The following is a 17037-nucleotide window of genomic DNA, read 5'->3' as shown; positions in this document are numbered from 1 at the left end:
GTGTGTCATGGAAGTGGATTTGAACCATACCAAGATAGCTACAACAAGACAAGGTTAGCACACGAAAAACACCATATTCAAGATAACCTAGGCTCTAGATACCAAATGATGAAGGATTATCTTGTTCCTTTTTAAGAATATTGAATATGGTGTGAGTTGATTAAGAAAGCTAAGTGAAATCCCCACTGGACATTAAGATAGCAAGCTATCTAGATGTGAAGGTTCCTTTCACAAAGCTCAAGAGAAGAAGATGATGGATTGATTCAAAATGACAAGGAAATGGAAAGCACATAAACCATAGAAAACCAAGAACAATTAAAGGAAGAAGAAAACATAAAATGGAAAGGAAAGAAATGGTAAAAATGTGAGAAGCACGCCACTACAAGGCTAGGCTAGAAGCCATGACAACCTTGAAGATGAGTGGATGTGTGCCGCCACTTGCTATGCAAGATAAGGCTTAAAAGTTTCACTCCCAAGGGAGGAAACTCTCACAAATGGTTGAGACACAAGAGTGTTTTTACTTCAAAATGTTCAACCCTTTTACATGTCTAGGAGCACCCCTTATATAGAAGAGTTTAGGGGCCTCTAAGCAAATAAAAGATACCTAAGGATGTCTCTACAAAAACCTAACCCTAGCTTCTAGACACTAGGTCAAATAAGGTTACAAAAAATGAGAGACAAAAGAGCTAACTATGGTGTGTGCAAGGCTAATTTCGTTCTAGCACAAAAGGAGACAAAGAATGTGTCTCATATGTCTCCAAAAAGTGGCCAAAGTGTGCTAAAAACAAAGGAGACCAAAGGTACATAGGTACACTTGTTTTATGCCTTTTACTTTATGCTTTATGCCTTTGCTTTACTCTCTCCTCCACATCATTTATGCTCCCCAATCACCATGCGCCACCTAGCATTGCTTTCTTACTCCTAATTAACCTACAAAGCAAATAAACTTAGATTAGCATGTTGGCTTAAGTCAAGTCAACTATAGTCAACAAGTCAAACCTAGTCAAAGGTCAACAAGTCAACTAAAGTTGATTCAACTAAGTCAACTTAGGGAATCAAAAATAACAAACACAAATGAAAGAGATGAAGGATTAGTGAACTTCCTTTCTAAACATGCTTAGTCTTCTTAAGCATTTGCCTCCATCCTTGGTTGGGGTCAATCCTTCATCACATGTATCTTTTGAATTAGATCATTTGTGCTAACCACTTTAGTACCAATCATCACAAACACTCTCGTAGCTACTCAAAACTTTTATTTTCCTTTCCTATTTCCCTGCATCATGACATTACTAACTATCCTTCCCCACCAAAACAAACTTAACTGTGTGCTTCTTCTTCTTATACTTAAAACCATTCATCTCATATCCAAGGTTAAACCTTTCTCTTTTGTAGTCCGTTTTACTTAGAACATCCCTCATCCTCCTAACTTGGGTAACTGCTACCGCTGAGAAGACCTGACTATTCCTTACTGAATTGGTTTGGTATATAACTCCTAATATACTTCATTCTCCTATCACATCATCATACTTAACTGATCTTCAAAGCTCTGCCTCCCAAAAGCTTCCAACTACACGTCTGCTTTCCCTATACACTTCATGGCCTCCACCCTTAACCTTAAACTTCCCACACTGTTCCACTTTGAATCTTAGACATTGTCAAGATGTAAAACCAAGTTGATTTCTCAAACATTGCCGCATGAACACCCACTGATATTTTCTCATATACTAATCTCTGAACTCAACTCTTATTGTAAAACTTATGGTATACGATCTTAGAACTTGATCATCTCTCTCAACCTAAAGCATTGTTTCTTAACTTTTAACATCATTTCTCAGCCCTCTAAACCAAGACTCAACTTTCATCATCTATCAATATACAATCCTTTACATCTTCGCACCCTTGAGACAAGAGACTTCATCCTAGGCCCCACCAATCCTAGTAAGGGTGAGTAGGTCAAGTTGAGCTTGAATCTGCATTTCCTCATCGCTACAAACATGAGACACAAAACACAAAGGCGTAACAGGACAAACTAGAACATACAAGGCAACACTCCATCATCTACAAACAATCAAACCTTTCGTCTGTCACCCTTCCTTCCCCAAACCATTAGAATTAAGAAAGGAAATATAACCTTTGATCTAGTCATGAGTGTGCACCCTCATTACTTTATCAAGGCGTTTTTCTGTTCTTAAAACTTTTGGTTTTACTGACACACTTGACTAGACATGACTACTCACGCCTACAAGGCATGACAAACCCAAAACCTCAGGTCATCCTAAGGACAAACTGCTCTGATACCATTAATGTAACACCCAATTTAATTAATAACGTAAATAAACGTCACACTAGAATAATATCGTAGCGCAGTCACGGAGTTTAAAAGTAACTCTATACAAATCTCCAAAACGCGTAACGGAGTCAAACTGAACCAGGTACAAATATTCTACAGTAAACATATTGGAATTTAAAGGGCAGAGATACTACATGGGTCGTGGCTTTAAAAGAAAATCCACAAAACAGGATCCAACCCAGGCGAGCTACGCACTGGAGTCACCATTCCTCTATTGACCGCGAGAACCTCTCGCCTCTGCTCACATCAATAAATTGATGATCATCGCAAAAGAGAAGAATCACATACAAGACAATCAAACAAGCAAAGGGTAAGCTAGAGCCAAAAAGATTTTATCATGCAATCAGATATGCCTTCACAGTCCAATATACATATATCATCCAAGAGGGTTTTAGCTTCCCTTACCTGGATACATATAAACTGGTCGGATTCAGCGGATGCTTGCACTTGTGGTGGATACCTCTGCTCACCCCCGAGCCTTCACACATCGTAAATCAAACATTTCATTTAGCCAAGTGAAGGAAACAACACAACTTGCAGCAGATCTCGCTCAAGCCAAGAGTCCTCGCTCATGCGAGAGGAGTTCCCTCGCTTAGGCGAGATCGTGACAGGGGCATGGAGAGGCTTTCGCATGGGTTGCTTAGGCGAGCCCTCCTCGCCTGAGCGAGACAACCCCTCGCCCAAAGGTGAGGTTCCTCGCCTGGGCTAAAACAGGAGCAACAGGCCCAGAGCTCTCACGCGTCCTCGCTTAGGCAAGCGTCTCTCGCCTGAGCGAGATAATTTCTCGCTCAAAACAAGGGCTTTCGCCTGAGCGAGAGCTCGAGTGCAGCTCTGATTTGTTCCTACAAGTTTCGCCTAGGCGAGACAGGCTCGCTTGGGCGAGTGTATCGAACCTCGCCACTATTTCTCCCTGCCACATTTATATTTCATACCCAAACAAAAATTTTAACCAGCTCATACATCCACAGCAGCATACAACTCAACCAATCATGGAACAAACGCAAAACAACTGTAATCACACCAACAAACAAGAGGGTTCTAGCTTCCCTTACCTGGAAAGGGTTTAGCAAGGGACCTCGACACCACAAGAGTGAGCACAGCAGCTCTGGAACAGTTTAGGGAACTGGAAAAACAATGGAATAAAACATAAGATGAACTCTGTCAACACCCAATTTCGTCCAGATAAGAAATAAAAATTTTAATTTAAAAAATAATTAAAAAAATACAAAAAAGGTGAACATTGATTTGAGTATGAACAGTTTTTTTTTTTTTTACTTTAATCTTAATTTTATCTTATTATTATTTGTATTTCTTATAGATATATACACGTTTATTTATTTATTTATTATTATTATTATTATTATTATTATCTTGTTTTTCTTTACATTTATTTTATCTTATTTTGAATTTTCATCTTATCCTATTTTATTTCTTTTTTATTATTATTTTCGTTTTATCTTTCTTTTTTTAAAAAAAAAAGAAAAAAATAATAATAATATAAAAAAAAATGAAATGATGAATGTTGAAGTCAACTGGGCTGAAGCTGCCACACCTGCTGCACTCTCGCTGACCCACCCACTCTCGTCCAAAGAAAGATTGTCAACTTGCATACTTTTCCCTGATTTTGGGTCTTGACATGAAAAAGGAAATGTTTAGATGGCAACTATTCACTGCGACATCAGCCAATGGCATGCAGATAGCAACGTAGGGTGGTTGGGAGGGAACGGCTGAAGTTTTTGGTTATTTCAAAAATAGAGGGTATGAAAGAAAGAGGGGGGAGCTTCCTAACAGAGGAGGAGAAAATTGGAGGAGAGGAAACAAGAGCAGAAGGCGAAAGGGATCGCAGACTTGAACGAGCAAACCCAAGACCACCAGCAGGAGCTCCAAGAGGTAAGCACCAATACTTAGACACTTTGGCATGAACATGATGTTGGGTTGGTATAACTCGTAGTCTGTTGGATTTGAGTGATGTTTGAAAACGAAACGCTGTGTTTCCTCCATCCCATGTCTCCATACCACTGCACAAATGAAAAATAAACAGAACCAAGCTCCTCACCCACAATCCATGTCGTCACCATCAACATCATCCCCTCGCCACTTTATTTTCTCTTCCGCTGCACCCAACATGAATGCCAAACCAACAACCCGGAAACAACCCGTCAACATCACGCCATCTGCTTTCGTTTTCACCAACCTTCATCTTTGTCGCTCACCTGCATAAAGTCCAAAGGAAGAAACAAAGACCCAACACAACCATCCTCTCCACTTTACCATCATTTTTAACTCAACAAGTTTTCATCAGTCGTGCATAATTATTCCAAAGTTTTCAATCCCAACACATGACCAACAGACGCCTCCTTCTCCTCTAAATAGAACCTCAACTCCATACACGCATTCCCTCTATCATCACCCTCATCTTGAACACCTTCACAAAACAACCAAACAAGTTCAATTCATCCCTTACTTTCACAGCACACCAAACACCCGCACCCTTCACGCGTGAGGAAGAAAAGGTATCGTCGGCGGCAAGGCTGCCGGCGGGTCAGAGCTGGAGCAGAGAAGCATCTTGGCCACATGTTCCAATGGTTTTCGTGCAACAGTGACGAGAGAGAAGGTCTCGATCACGAGCATCGCATTTGCGACAACACCAGCCGTCCGGAGATGAGCGGCGGCGAGCTCCAGAGGTGCGGCTAGGTGGAGGGTCGAGGGAAGCGGTGGTTGCTCGAGAGAAGGACGTGTCGCTGCCGGTGAAAGCTCGATCATGACCACCGCGGCGACGGCTCCGGTGTAGAACGAAGGTGGTGGCAGCGACGTTGGTTGGTCGTCAGAGCCGCGAAAGACGCCGTAGTCGACTGGTTCTGTGGTGCGCGAGAACGAAGTCGGAGTGGTGGCGCGAGTGCCGGCAGCTCCGTCGACGGTGGCTGCCATTGTCGCTGGCGTCTAAGGTTGAGCAGGTGCGTGACCTAGGGCGGGGAGTTGTGCTGTGTGGAAGATGACGGTTGGGAGAAGAAAGAGGCGCGAAGAGAATTTAGGTTTTAGGAGATGGGTGAGACGCTCTTGCTCCGCGCACCCCCACTTTCAATCTTTGCACCCCTCTGCTTTCTTATGCTGTTTTTTATTTCTCTTTCTCTGCGCACCCCTGTTATTTGCTAGCATCACACTCCCTTTTTGGTTTTGGACCGGTTTCCTGTGTGCAGCCCATATTCCGTGACTACCTGCTGCACCCCTGTTATTCGCTAGCATCACACCTCCTTTTATTGTCAAGTTTGGGCATGTTTTATATTTTACTTGTTGCACACACATTTTTACTGCACACACCCAATTTGCTTCATGCACCTCATACATTACTCATGTATCCTCATATTTTGTTTTCCGCTTTTATCCTTTTTAAATAAATTTCCCCTTTTAATTTCTTTTCTAAAAAGAAAACAAAATATTTAAAAATTATAAAAGATTAAAATATAAAAAAAATAGAAAAAAGGGTTCTTTTACATTTTTATTGTGTCTGTCCGGCCACTCGCATCGTGTGACACTTTCTTCCACTAAACCAAAAAAAATACTAAAATTTTCCTTCTCTTTTTGTGTTTGTCCGACCGCTCGCGTCGTGTGACACGTATTTTCAAGTAATTCAAAAATAAAAAAAATATATATATATAAAATTTCAAAATATAAAAACATCAACATTTCCAAACAAACAAGCTTTTCAAGAACTACGTAACCCTGATTTCTCATCTTTAATGAGAATACGTAGGACGAAGGTCAATCCTTGTCGGGCTCAAAAATCAAAAAATACTTTTGTTTCTTTTTAGTATTATTTGTCTCATTATTTTTGGGGAAAATTAATATTTCGAAAACCACATCAACTTTGCATGTTTAATTAAGGGTACCGCCCTTGGGCGGACGCTATAGGGTGCTAACACCTTCCCTACGCGTAACCGACTCCCGAACCCAAAACTTTGGTTTTTTCCGCAGACTTGTCTTATTTTTATGGTTTTCCATAGTTTTCCAGAATAACTATGGTGGCGACTCCAAATCTCTTTTTAAACCCGTTTTCTTTTTTCGGTTCGCCCTCCCGTCGTGATTTCGGTTGCGACAGTTGGCGACTTCACTGGGGACGCTAGAGAGTCAAACCATTTAATTAGATATGCAAACTTGATGTGATTTTCCTAATGTTTTCTTTCCCCATTTCTTTCATTTGTGTATTCATGTCTTTATATGTCTTTGTATATATTTTCTTTTTGGATTAATTGTGTGTGAATTTCTTTGCTTATTTTGATATATATGGAATTGCTCTACTTGCCTGGGAAATTTTCTGGTTGTTTTGCAGGTGGGGGTTTGGGTATGCATTATTCTCCCTTCACACACACATTGTGCATATAATGAGTGGGGCCCTATACCCGGGTCTGTGTAACTTAGAATTAGAGGGGATTGTGTAGCAGTGCCACAGTGGATGAACTTCCCAAGTGGTCATTGTGAGAACCCCAACTAGAGTTTGCTTGTTTCCTTGGTACTCTCACTCTTTGTTGGTATTGTGGGAAATATCATGAAGTGGGCCAAAGCTCTAGTGACCTTAATCCTTAAGTTTAGGGAACCATCCCGGTGAGTGCATGTACTTCACCCTAGACCTTAAGCGCCAAACCTCTATTGAGCACAAAGGGAGATTGCTTGCTTTAATCATCATCTTGTGGTGTGCATAATGTACATGTGAATAAGTGCCTATTTAGGCGCAATCACGCATAGCATTTTTATATCATACATCACATCTCATGAAAATAAGCGCCTCTTGAGGCAAAAATATGCATTTCATTATGTCACTCTACATTCATGCGTTTCATTATGTCACTCTGCATATCATGCATGATGTTTTCAAATGATTGTATCACATTTCATCATCATATCATGGGAATAAATGCCTCTTGAGGCACATGCATTACATCTCATGTAGGTTTTTTCAATTAGTTGCATATCATGCATGGTACTCTTTAATCGCATCGACATACAAGTGAGTAAGTGCCTCTTGGGCACAAACTCGCGTTGCAATTGTTGTTTTTTGTCATAGTGGCATGTACATAGTTTTTTTAATCCATATCATGCATCTCACCTCATATGAATAAACAGACTCTTCAAAAGAGAGGAAGGAAATAAAAAAGGTTGTTACATTTTGAGTCATTTGTTTTTCTCGCAAATCATCAAATTCACTTCTTGAAAAAAAAAAGAATAATGGGGTGTCACGCTTTTCTAGGGTCAAATGTCTAATCAAGAATAATGACTTGAATTTTTCTTTTGAGACGTTCGTGTGTAACACCCAATTTAATTAATAACGTAAATAAACGTCTGATAACGCTGTCGTTGACGCGATCAAATTAATACTACTTATCTATAACAACTTCAGTATTGTTAAGAAAGTAGTCAACAAAATAGTAAGGGTAAAGTAACCCAAAGTCGTCTCCCAACGAACACGGAATTGATTTTTAACAAGTTAGTTCTTATAAAACTATACAAGAGTTAGTCAAATAAAATTAAAAAATATAAGGGATTAAGATAAACAAAGATAGAAATAAAATTTAAAAGATAAAAAGAAATAAAAACAATAGTAAAGAAAATAGATTGATTCCATTGCTTTTTCAAAATAGATTCATCCTCGGTTATCTAAAGATTATTGCTCAATTAATTATTGTTATAGATTTACAAATTAATCAATGTAAAGTCTTAATTAATTTGTTGGTGTTCTCACTTTTAACCAAAGTACAGTCTCAATTAAAAGTGAGAACTTTTAGATTATCCACAGTAAATTCAACCAAAGTACAGTCTCAATCAAATTTACTATGCCTAATCATGTCTATTCTTTTATCTCCTCACCAAATAAAAAGCTTAATTAATCAAAGTAAAGTCTCAATTAATTGTAGTTAGAGTAAATACCTTTAACCAAAGTAAAGTCTCAATTATTGGTAAAAACTCATTTAATCATATGAAAGTTTCTAAATAAAATCAAAGTAAAGTCTCAATTAAATTTAAAAACCCTTGAACTCATATGATCAACATGCATATAGATTTAAAATCATTACTTGTTACGTGATTCAAAGATAAAAGACATAGATGAATTAAAACCTCAACAATAATAAAAAGAACAAAGAAATTATTTCATTCTAACCTCAGAATCCATAATGAAATTACAATGGAATCAACCCAAGAAGTTTAGCAATCCATGGAATACAAAATAAGAATAAAAGAAGAATAAAGAGAAGAAAAGAGAGAGAAAGAAATTAGGTCCCCCTAAGGGTTCCTAAATTCCGAAGTGCCGAGCTTATTTTTTTTCTGCTTTTCCCTTGGTCTCTTTATATAGGAATTGGACTGGGCTTTTTTGTTGCTAAAATCTCTCAAATATCTTTTAAAATAAAGATAAAGATAAATATTTAAAAATATTTGGAGAGATATAGACTATTTGACAAATATAATTGGTTGATAATATCAATATCCAATATAATTAAATTAATTAATTAATTAAAGATATATGATAAATTATCACCAATTAGTATTTGTATTAATTTTCCAAATCAACCCTTTGCAATCTCCTTAAATTATCTTCTAAATAATCCAATATCTTCAAGATATATTTGTTTGTTGTGTAACTAAAAAGATTCAAGAAGATCTTGTCATATTTAAACAGATTTGGTAGTTATTATCTTTTAATATTCTATGATATAATTAAATAAGATAATTATTTAAATATATCAAATAAAATATCTAAAGATATATTTTCCCAAATTATCTTCTATCATAAAGATAAAGAAAACCGCAAGGTCCAATTTTTTTGTTCCTTTCTTCTTGGTTTAGCCAAACTTCTTCACTTTTCCAAGTTTTTCTTGTCGTCTTCATGCAATGCTTGGCCTGAATTTTTGTGCTTTTGATAATTTCTTATTCTTTGATTTATCTTTAAGGTGTCATGAAGCTTTAATCAATTTATTTCCACACCTCTAAATGAGCTTAAAACTTAACTTCAGCTGCATCAACAAACGTTAAAATATCCAAAAATAACTTATGCAGCTAAAAATCACTTTTTAAGACATTTTTATCACACAAGCTCAAACAACCTAATTATCAGAATTATCAATTAAATCTATCTTTAAGCACACAAATTCAATTAAATACCCCGAATTAAACATTAAATGAGGGCAAAAATACGCACTCATCAACGTCACACTAGAATAATATCGTAGCGCAGTCACGGAGTTTAAAAGTAACTCTATACAAATCTCCAAAACGCGTAACGAAGTCAAACTGAACCAGGTACAAATATTCTACAGTAAACATATTGGAATTGAAAGGGCAGAGATACTACATGGGTCGTGGCTTTAAAAGAAAATCCACAAAACAGGATCCAACCCAGGCGAGCTACGCAGTGGAGTCACCATTCCTCTATTGACCGCGAGAACCTCTCGCCTCTGCTCACATCAATAAATTGATGATCATCGCAAAAGAGAAGAATCACATACAAGACAATCAAACAAGCAAAGGGTAAGCTAGAGCCAAAAAGATTTTATCATGCAATCAGATATGCCTTCACAGTCCAATATACATATATCATCCAAGAGGGTTTTAGCTTCCCTTACCTGGATACATATAAACTGGTCGGATTCAGCAGATGCTTGCACTTGTGGTGGATACCTCTGCTCACCCTCGAGCCTTCACACATCGTAAATCAAACATTTCATTTAGCCAAGTGAAGGAAACAACACAACTTGCAGCAGATCTCGCTCAAGCCAAGAGTCCTCGCTCATGCGAGAGGAGTTCCCTCGCTTAGGCGAGATCGCGACAGGGGCATGGGGAGGCTTTCGCATGGGTTGCTTAGGCGAGCCCTCCTCGCCTGAGCGAGACAACCCCTCGCCCAAAGGTGAGGTTCCTCGCCTGGGCTAAAATAGGAGCAACAGGCCCAAAGCTCTCACGCGTCCTCGCTTAGGCAAGCGTCTCTCGCCTGAGCGAGATAGTTTCTCGCTCAAAACAAGGGCTTTCGCCTGAGCGAGAGCTGGAGTGCAGCTCTGATTTGTTCCTACAAGTTTCGCCTAGGCGAGACAGGCTCGCTTGGGCGAGTGTATCGAACCTCACCACTATTTCTCCCTGCCACATTTATATTTCATACCCAAACAAAAATTTTAACCAGCTCATACATCCACAGCAGCATACAACTCAACCAATCATGGAACAAACGCAAAACAACCGTAATCACACCAACAAACAAGAGGGTTCTAGCTTCCCTTACCTGGAAAGGGTTTAGCAAGGGACCTCGACACCACAAGAGTGAGCACAGCAGCTCCATAACAGTTTAGGGAACTGGAAAAACAATGGAATAAAACATAAGATGAGCTCCCTACAGAACCCTAACTGGGAAAATACGAAAACATAACTAGGGAGGGATGGTACGAGACGAAGGGTAACTTACGTTGAGTAGGAAAGAGCTCGAGCGAACTTGACAACGGTGAGGAAACAAACCCTAGCAGAGGGGTTGACGGCTGCAACTCAAGGTTCTCTGAAAGTGAGTAGAAAGTGTGAGTTAGGGCAGACTTAGGAGTGAGTTTTATCATTTGGGCCAGCCTTTAGGCCTAACAGTTTTTAAGGGAGCCCTTAAAATATTAGGGCAGAAAACTGGGCCTTACAAACGCGACAACGCTTGTGTGTTCGCTAGTAATAATAATAATAATAATAATGTTGTTGTCAATGCTTATAATAATAATAATAATACTAACATCACTAATAATAATGATCTTACTAATAATAATCTTAATAATAATATTTTAATAATAATAATGTTACTAAAACTACCATTAATATTAATTCATTAATTCAAATAATATGATCATGTAAAAAATCTATACGTACTCGAAATTTGGTCCCGTAGAAAATAAAACAACATCAAATTGATGTTAAAATTTATAGATAAAAACACATCAAGATATCGACAAGCACATACAAAACTATTGAGATATATTTATATATGAAATCAAAAATATTATTATTTTTTTAGATGATAAATATTAAGATTAAAAAATAACATTTGAATCAATAATTAAATATTAAAAGTGTTAAAATTAAATACAAAATTATCGCAGTAAAATGTAATAAAAATTATTAAAAAGTAATAAATATAAAAAAACTACCAAAAGTAAGAAATTGGTAAAAATTATTGAAGACCATTTAAATATAAAAAGTGTATTTTTCTGAAATTTATGGAGATATTATCCTAATTGCCCCATTTAAAGTTCGAAGGGACCAAAGTTTCAAGTTTAACCTCTAAAATACACTCATCATAAGGTCACCATTGATAACATCGTTAACATATCCAAGACATAATCATATTATGATAACATCATGTCCCCAACGGGGTTATATGAAATTCATAGTACTTATATATAGAGAGAAAAAGTTATCAGACAAAATAACGTGTTCATCAAACATTTGTGGCATCATTACCCAATAAATCTGAATCAGAATGTAGATCCATTCCATCCAAGGTTGTAACTGTAAGATCCGTGGAATTTAATTAATTAAATAAATAAATAATTAACAAATTACGAGGAGGATCGGACCAGCAGCTTATGAGATTGCCTTGCCACCTCACCTAGCAAATTTGCACAACGTCTTCCATGTATCACAGCTGAGGAAGTACGTGGCAGATCCTACTCATGTGCTGGAGAAGGATGATGTTCAGGTGCGCGAGGATCTGACTGTGGGTGTTGGACCGGTGAGAATTCTGGATTCTTAAGTCAAACAACTCAGAGAGAAGGAGATTCGGATTGTGAAGGTTCTCTGGGACGAGGCAACCCAGGAGATGACTTGGGAGATGGAGGACCTCATGAGGAAGTTGTATCCTCACCTGTTTGTTGGTAAGTTCTCTTTTTTGAGGACGAAAAATTTCAAGGTGGGGGGAATGTAAGATCCGCGAAATTTAATTAATTAATTAATAAATTCGGGGAGGTAGTGCATTTATGACATTAAATTATAATGAGTATGACGTGGAAAAGTACTAACTCAATTGGTTAAGAGTACTTTATTGTGTGTGAAGACTTGGGTTCGAGTCCTATGTGTGTCGAATTGTGTGTTATTTAATTTCTATTGTTTTAGCATTATGTTGGAGCATGTCTCGTATATTATAATGCTTGAATGGTACGTGTTAGCAAGAAACATGTGTTGGCCTGATGGTTTGGTATTGATTTTGCTTTAGCATGGGGTGGGTTCGAGCCTTGGTGGACTTAATTTTAAACTCACTTTTTGTTAATAAATGGGGTGGCTTGAATATGAATAGCTTAAGAAGACCTTAGCAGAAGGGGGCTGAAAAACCATCAAGTAATGGGCCTTGAATAGAAATAAAAACCAATTTTCGTTTTTTTTTATTTAGTCACATTAAAGCTTCATATAAAAGGGCAAATTGGGGGAAAATTGAGGGTTTTGGCAAGCTGAACTATTTTTCGGAATAGAGAGCACGAGTTTTAGGGTATTGGCGGATTGAGGGAGGTTTTGGGACTGAATTGAGGGATAGGAAAAGAAGGGGGCTGTTGGTGTTTTTTTGGAAGCTTAAAGTAATCCACTACTAAGCCAAAAGATCCAGGTTAGGGGAGCTGAGCCTGAATTTCTGTGTTTATCGTATTGTCATGCATGATCTTTGATGAAACTATGTTCTGAATTTCGTGCTGCACATGAGGGAATTAGGGGTTATAGGTTTTGGTACTATTTTATTGAATTTTTGGCCTAAAAGCATGAATATAATGGGGTTATGCACTGTATATACTGTGATTAAGCAAGGTTGGGTTGTTGGGGGCCTATTTTCGTGTCCAATTATGCATATATGTCTAATGAGATTGTGTTGAATGAATGGTATGAATTTGGAATGTATTTTGGGTGCGATTGCTGCTGTTGTGTGCGTGAAATAGTGCCACAGTCTGCATGTCTCGCTTAGGCGAGCCAGGCTCGCCTAGGCGAAATATGCAGGGACTCATAAACCTTTTTCTGCTCGAGCATCTCGTTCAGGCAAGGTGATTTGGTCTTGGGCGACAAACCATCTCGCTTAGGCGAGTGTGTCTCGCCTAAGCGAAAACCCGTGTGTGTCTTGAGTGATTTGGTTGCACATCTCGCGCAGGCGGGATTTGCTATTTGGGCGAAAGTGCATCTCGCTCAGGCAAGAGCCTCTCGCCTAAGCGAGAGTTCGAAGAACATTCTGATGGTGGCTTAACTCGCAGCCCAAGCGAGAGATGAGATTCTTTGGCGAAATGTGATCTCGCCTAGGCAAGTGTAACTCGCCTAAGCGAGGGTTTGAGGCTTGATTTGTGCATGGTGCTTGCTCAGGCGAGGTAACCTAGCCTAAGCGAGATGAACTGGAATGCTTAGGTGAGACCTGGAAGTTTAAGCCAAGGATGGGTGGATGATAGGTTAAAAGGCAATAAATTTTGCGGCATTGGATTGATTGAAGTTTGAATGGTGATGCATGATCTATAAGGCTTCTAAGATATCTCGAGGGTGAGCTTGCTGGTGTTCCATGGGTTGTGGTCCGAAACGTATCCTTGAGTTGTGGCTCAGGATAGGGGTTAAGCACGTGGCATTCTATGGGTTGTAGCCCGGAATGACTGCCCTTGAGTTGTGGCTCGGGATAGCGGATGAACACGAGGAACCTTTAAGTTGGGACTCGGGTTGGCGAGTGTTACCGGTGTGAATATGCTGGTTGTGGCCAGTACGGATGGGTCCAGATGGATTGCCCTCCTCAGTGATTCACTGACGAGTTTGGTAGTCCTAGGACGTTGCAGACTATGTTTGTATTTGGGAACTCCACCTGGCGTTACGGTGTGTGATCCGTAGCATGGTTTCTGCACATGCTCTATCAGTTGTGGCTGATAGGTGTGGCAGCAAGGCGCCTCGAGATACTCACTAGAAGATGTAGAACATTGCTAGCATGGTTGTGGCCGTGTGGAAAAACTGGAACGAGTCTCCTTGATGTGCACTGATAGTACATGGTTGTGGCCATGTAGAAGGGAGGTAACAATGACTTCCTTGATGTGTGTTGATGTTACATGGTTGTGGCCATGTGATGAAGAAGGACGAGGTTCCTTGACGATGAAGCGATATCATACATGGTGGTGGCCATGCGGAATAAAAGAAGAGATTTGTTTTTAATGTGTTTTATTATATATACATATATGTTTGGTGTATGTTTATGTGTTATGATTTTAACTCACCCTATTTGCTTGTGTTTGGCGATGATCGTGTACGCAGTACACGTGAGCAGATGATATTGCAGGTGGAGCTGGTGAGGCTTAGCTGCGGAGAGGGGATAGCCTGGGAGTTTTACATGATTTTGTTTTGAAATATGTTGTAAACTCTGATAAGAGGCTTTATTTTATGTTCATTTTTTTTATGATTTATAAACTTTGGTTATATTTGGAATTAATAAAAATATTTTAAATTTCCTGTGATTTTGGGAAATGAGGGATTATTAAATGTGGTGTAATTAATTACTTTTCTTTATTTTATTAAAAGTTCGTAATATCCTGATGGGATGTTACATTTGGTAACAACGGTTTTCAAAAGATTTTTGGGGTCTATGGGGAGTGAGCTTACCGTGCATGCTTGTGAGATCATTTTGATCATTGTTTGTTAACTTACTTTTGGTATAAAGTCTTAACCAAAGTTGTTTGATGTGAACAGTTATATGTGGTGTGCTCAGGCTATGGCAAATAGGCGGAGGAGGAATAATGCTGGGGCTGATGAGATTGCGCAGGCGATACATCGGATGGTAGGACTTTATGAGGCATAAGCCCTCAAAATTTACGGGCAAATCCACTCCGGATATGGCTGATGCATGGCTAAGAGAGTGTGAGAAAATCTGTAGAGTCATCGATTGCACAAATGCTCAGAAGCTCTCATTCGTCTCATTCCGTATGGTAGCTGACGCAGAATATTGGTGGGCAGGCATGCAGCAGCTCATGCAGACCCAGGACTAGGAGGTTACCTAGACTTCCTTCAAGACGAGATTTTTGGAGAAGTATTTTCCAAACAGTGCCAGGCATGAGGGAGAAGCGGAATTCCTCACATTCCGGCAGGGGAACCTGACTGTGCAGGCATACACAAACAAATTTGAGTACTTGGCCAGGTTCTACTTGCCCGCCGTCACCGAGGAGTGGAGATGTAGAAAATATGAGGGCAGGCTGAAACACGAGCTGCGCCGTTTTATTGTACCTTTACGGATCAGGGAGTTTCTAGTCTTGGTGGAGATGGGGCCCAGTAGAGGGGCTCAACCTCAGAAGAATACCTTTGATTCACGACAGCATAAGAAGCCGTATAACAGGCCATAAAGTTCGGTTAACAAACTACAATGCTACAACTGTGGTGGGGAGCATCTTCGGAGGGATTATCCAAAACCCTCAAGCAACTCTAGTGGTGGTGGTAGCACTGGCAAGTGCTACGTTTGTGACCAGACGGGCCATTTCGCACGTCACTACCCAAATATGAAACTGGCTGGAGGTGCACCAGCAAAAAAACTAGTCGGAGATCGACCTAGAGCCCCAGGTCGTGTGTTCGCCTTGACGACTACCGAGGCAGCCCAGTTAGGTAACTTAGTACATGCCACTTTTTTGTTATTTGATCACGAGGTTGTTGTGTTGTATGACTCAGGAGCTACCCATTCATTCGTATCCAATGAATGTGTGAGGAGGCTCGGTCTAGTGATGCGAGAGCTGGCATGCGAGTTAATAGTTGCGACACCAGCGTCTAGAGAGGTATCCACCATGTCTGTTTGTGTGGGATGCCTTATGGAGGTGGCAAGCCGCAGGTTCAAGGTGAATCTCATCTGCTTACCAATGGAAGGGTTGGACGTGATTCTGGGTATGGATTGGTTGGCCAGCAACCACGTGGTAATCGATTGCGGGCAACGCAAGGTGGTCTTCCCAAATGCAGAAGGACTGGAATTGATATCATCGAACCAAGCATAGAAGGAGATTAAAGCGGGAGCTACATGTTTTATGATAGTAGCTCAGACGGAGAAGAAGAGTACTGCAGAGAAGATTAGTATGATTCCAGTGGTAGATGAATACGTAGATGTCTTCCCTAATGAAATCCCAGAATTGCCACCAAGCAGGGATGTGGATTTCACCATTGATCTCATCCTTGGGGTTGGCCTAGTATCTATGGCACCATATCGGATGGCACCAGTTGAGTTGGTAGAGTTAAAGAAGCAAATTGAGGATCTGCTTGAGAAGAAGTTTAGCCGACCGAGTGTGATGAAGGATTGATCCCAACCAAGGATGGAGACACATGCTTAAAAAGACTAAGCATGTTTAGAAAGGAAGTTCACTAATCCTTCATCCCTTTCATTTGTGTTTGTTATTTTTGATTCCCTAAGTTAACTTAGTTGAATCAACTTTAGTTGACTTGTTGACCTTTGACTAGGTTTGACTTGTTGACTATAGTTGACTTGACTTAAGCCAACATGCTAATCTATGTTTATTTCCTTTGTAGGTTAATTAGGAGTAAGAAAGCAATGCTAGGTGGCGCATGGTGATTGGGGAGCATAAATGATGTGGAGGAGAGAGTAAAGCAAAGGCATAAAGCATAAAGTAAAAGGCATGAAGTAAGTGTACCTATGTACCTTTGGTCTCCTTTGTTTTTAGCACACTTTGGCCACTTTTTGGAGACATATGAGACACATT

The 17037-nt window shown here is 39.5% G+C and overlaps 1 protein-coding gene across 1 annotated transcript; it reads left to right on the top strand.

Annotated features, from left to right (window-relative positions):
• Positions 1-15837: 15837 nt before the first annotated feature.
• Positions 15838-16320, top strand: LOC114191205. The gene has a single exon (XM_028080384.1). It carries the CDS (start codon positions 15838-15840, stop codon positions 16318-16320), a length of 483 nt encoding a protein of 160 aa, XP_027936185.1.
• The last annotated feature ends 717 nt before the right edge of the window (positions 16321-17037 follow it).

Source organism: Vigna unguiculata, chromosome 7 (assembly GCF_004118075.2).
Source record: "Vigna unguiculata cultivar IT97K-499-35 chromosome 7, ASM411807v1, whole genome shotgun sequence".
In the NCBI taxonomy this organism is placed as follows: domain Eukaryota; kingdom Viridiplantae; phylum Streptophyta; class Magnoliopsida; order Fabales; family Fabaceae; genus Vigna; species Vigna unguiculata.
Note: the sequence above shows the minus strand (reverse complement) of the source record. Positions and strands in the feature narration are given on the sequence as shown.